Source organism: Pundamilia nyererei, unplaced genomic scaffold (genome assembly GCF_000239375.1).
Source record: "Pundamilia nyererei isolate P.nyererei 1_Seehausen unplaced genomic scaffold, PunNye1.0 scaffold00065, whole genome shotgun sequence".
Classification (NCBI taxonomy): domain Eukaryota; kingdom Metazoa; phylum Chordata; class Actinopteri; order Cichliformes; family Cichlidae; genus Pundamilia; species Pundamilia nyererei.
Genome location: NW_005187466.1, coordinates 434,928 through 436,236, shown reverse-complemented (window position 1 = coordinate 436,236; position 1,309 = coordinate 434,928). Strand labels below are relative to the sequence as shown.

General features: G+C 38.9%; 1 protein-coding gene across 1 annotated transcript in view; it reads left to right on the top strand.

Annotated features, from left to right (window-relative positions):
• dcaf15 (DDB1 and CUL4 associated factor 15) overlaps window positions 1–1,309 on the top strand; it is an 8,650-nt gene that overhangs the window by 1,120 nt on the left and 6,221 nt on the right. Inside the window, exons 3-6 of the mRNA XM_013911507.1 lie at window positions 153–291; window positions 376–482; window positions 585–730; window positions 824–1,018. Of these exons, the coding sequence (XP_013766961.1) occupies window positions 153–291; window positions 376–482; window positions 585–730; window positions 824–1,018 (587 nt within the window). The remainder of the gene's footprint in view (window positions 1–152; window positions 292–375; window positions 483–584; window positions 731–823; window positions 1,019–1,309) is intronic.

Genomic DNA, 1,309 nt, shown 5'->3' with positions numbered 1-1,309 from the left:
TTTCCATATGTTCTTTGAATATGATAACATTACTGTATTTTTAAAAAAAGGAATTAGCAGATTCTGAGGATGTCTGGTGGGTAATTGTTGTTATTTTGTATTGTTCATTGTGGAGCATATATGACACCAGTACTTTATCTTTTTGTTTTCAGGCACATCTTTCTTGGCTTCACCAAATGTGGACGCTACGTTCTGTCTTACACCAGTGATTGTGGAGAAGATGATGATTTCTCTTTCTATACTTATCATCTTTATTGGTGGGAGTTTAACCTGCACAGCAGACTCAAGCAGGTAAAAAAAAAATCTAATTGTAATATATAAATATAATTGTAGAATTTATTTTTATTTTCTTTAACTCCTTTGGTTTCTCTTTAGGTCCATCATGTGCGACTGTTTGCAGGAGAGGAAATCTACAGTGACCTGTACCTTACAGTATGTGAGTGGCCAAATGATCACTCCAAAATTGTCATCTTCGGCTTCAAGTAAGGAATGATAATTATTTTTATGAATGGCAAAAATAACCTTATTGCAAGCCACAGGTAGTGATGGCTAAATTATGTGTTGGTGTGTATGTTTCTGCTAAGTACACGCAGCTCCAACTCAGTCCTGATGAATCTAATGATGAGTGATGAGAACAATAGAGACATCTACATCACCATCGCCTCCATGCCACCTCCTAAACCTTGTGCTCAGTGCTGTCCTGTTCCTTCAGTCACTACTATACGCACAGGTTAACAAAAACACATACAGAGCTACTACTTCACCACTCTCATTACGTTTTCCTCTCTCACTCTCATCAGACATTATCACTTTTTTTCCACAGGAAGTGGTGAGTGTCTTGAACACGGATATGTGCTCAACAGCAGGTACCAGGTGGTATATCCGTTCCCCACTTTTCAGCCAGCTTTCCAGCTTAAGAAGGACCAGGTCATTCTGTTAAACACTAGCTACTCTCTTGTAGCCTGTGGCATCTCACTCTGCCCAGGTAAGACACGCACAAATAGTAAAATTGCCACATTTCTCATTTCTTTATAATGCGTCAGATAAGATTTTTATGGATTTAAGATCACCACATTATGAATTTCCTTATCAATGAGTCCACAAGGGTTTACGCAGCTGAAAACTTCAGACCACCCAGACTCTGCAGACTGTGCACATACACAGACTGGTAATATAATGGATGCAGTTTCTGAGCATAAAAGAGAAAGGCAGTGTTGGAAGATCCTCAATTCTGCATTCATTCTGTTTGCCAGCAGGCAAGTGATTTTGCACTGGTTGCAAAATCACTTACGATTGCAAATAGGGAAAT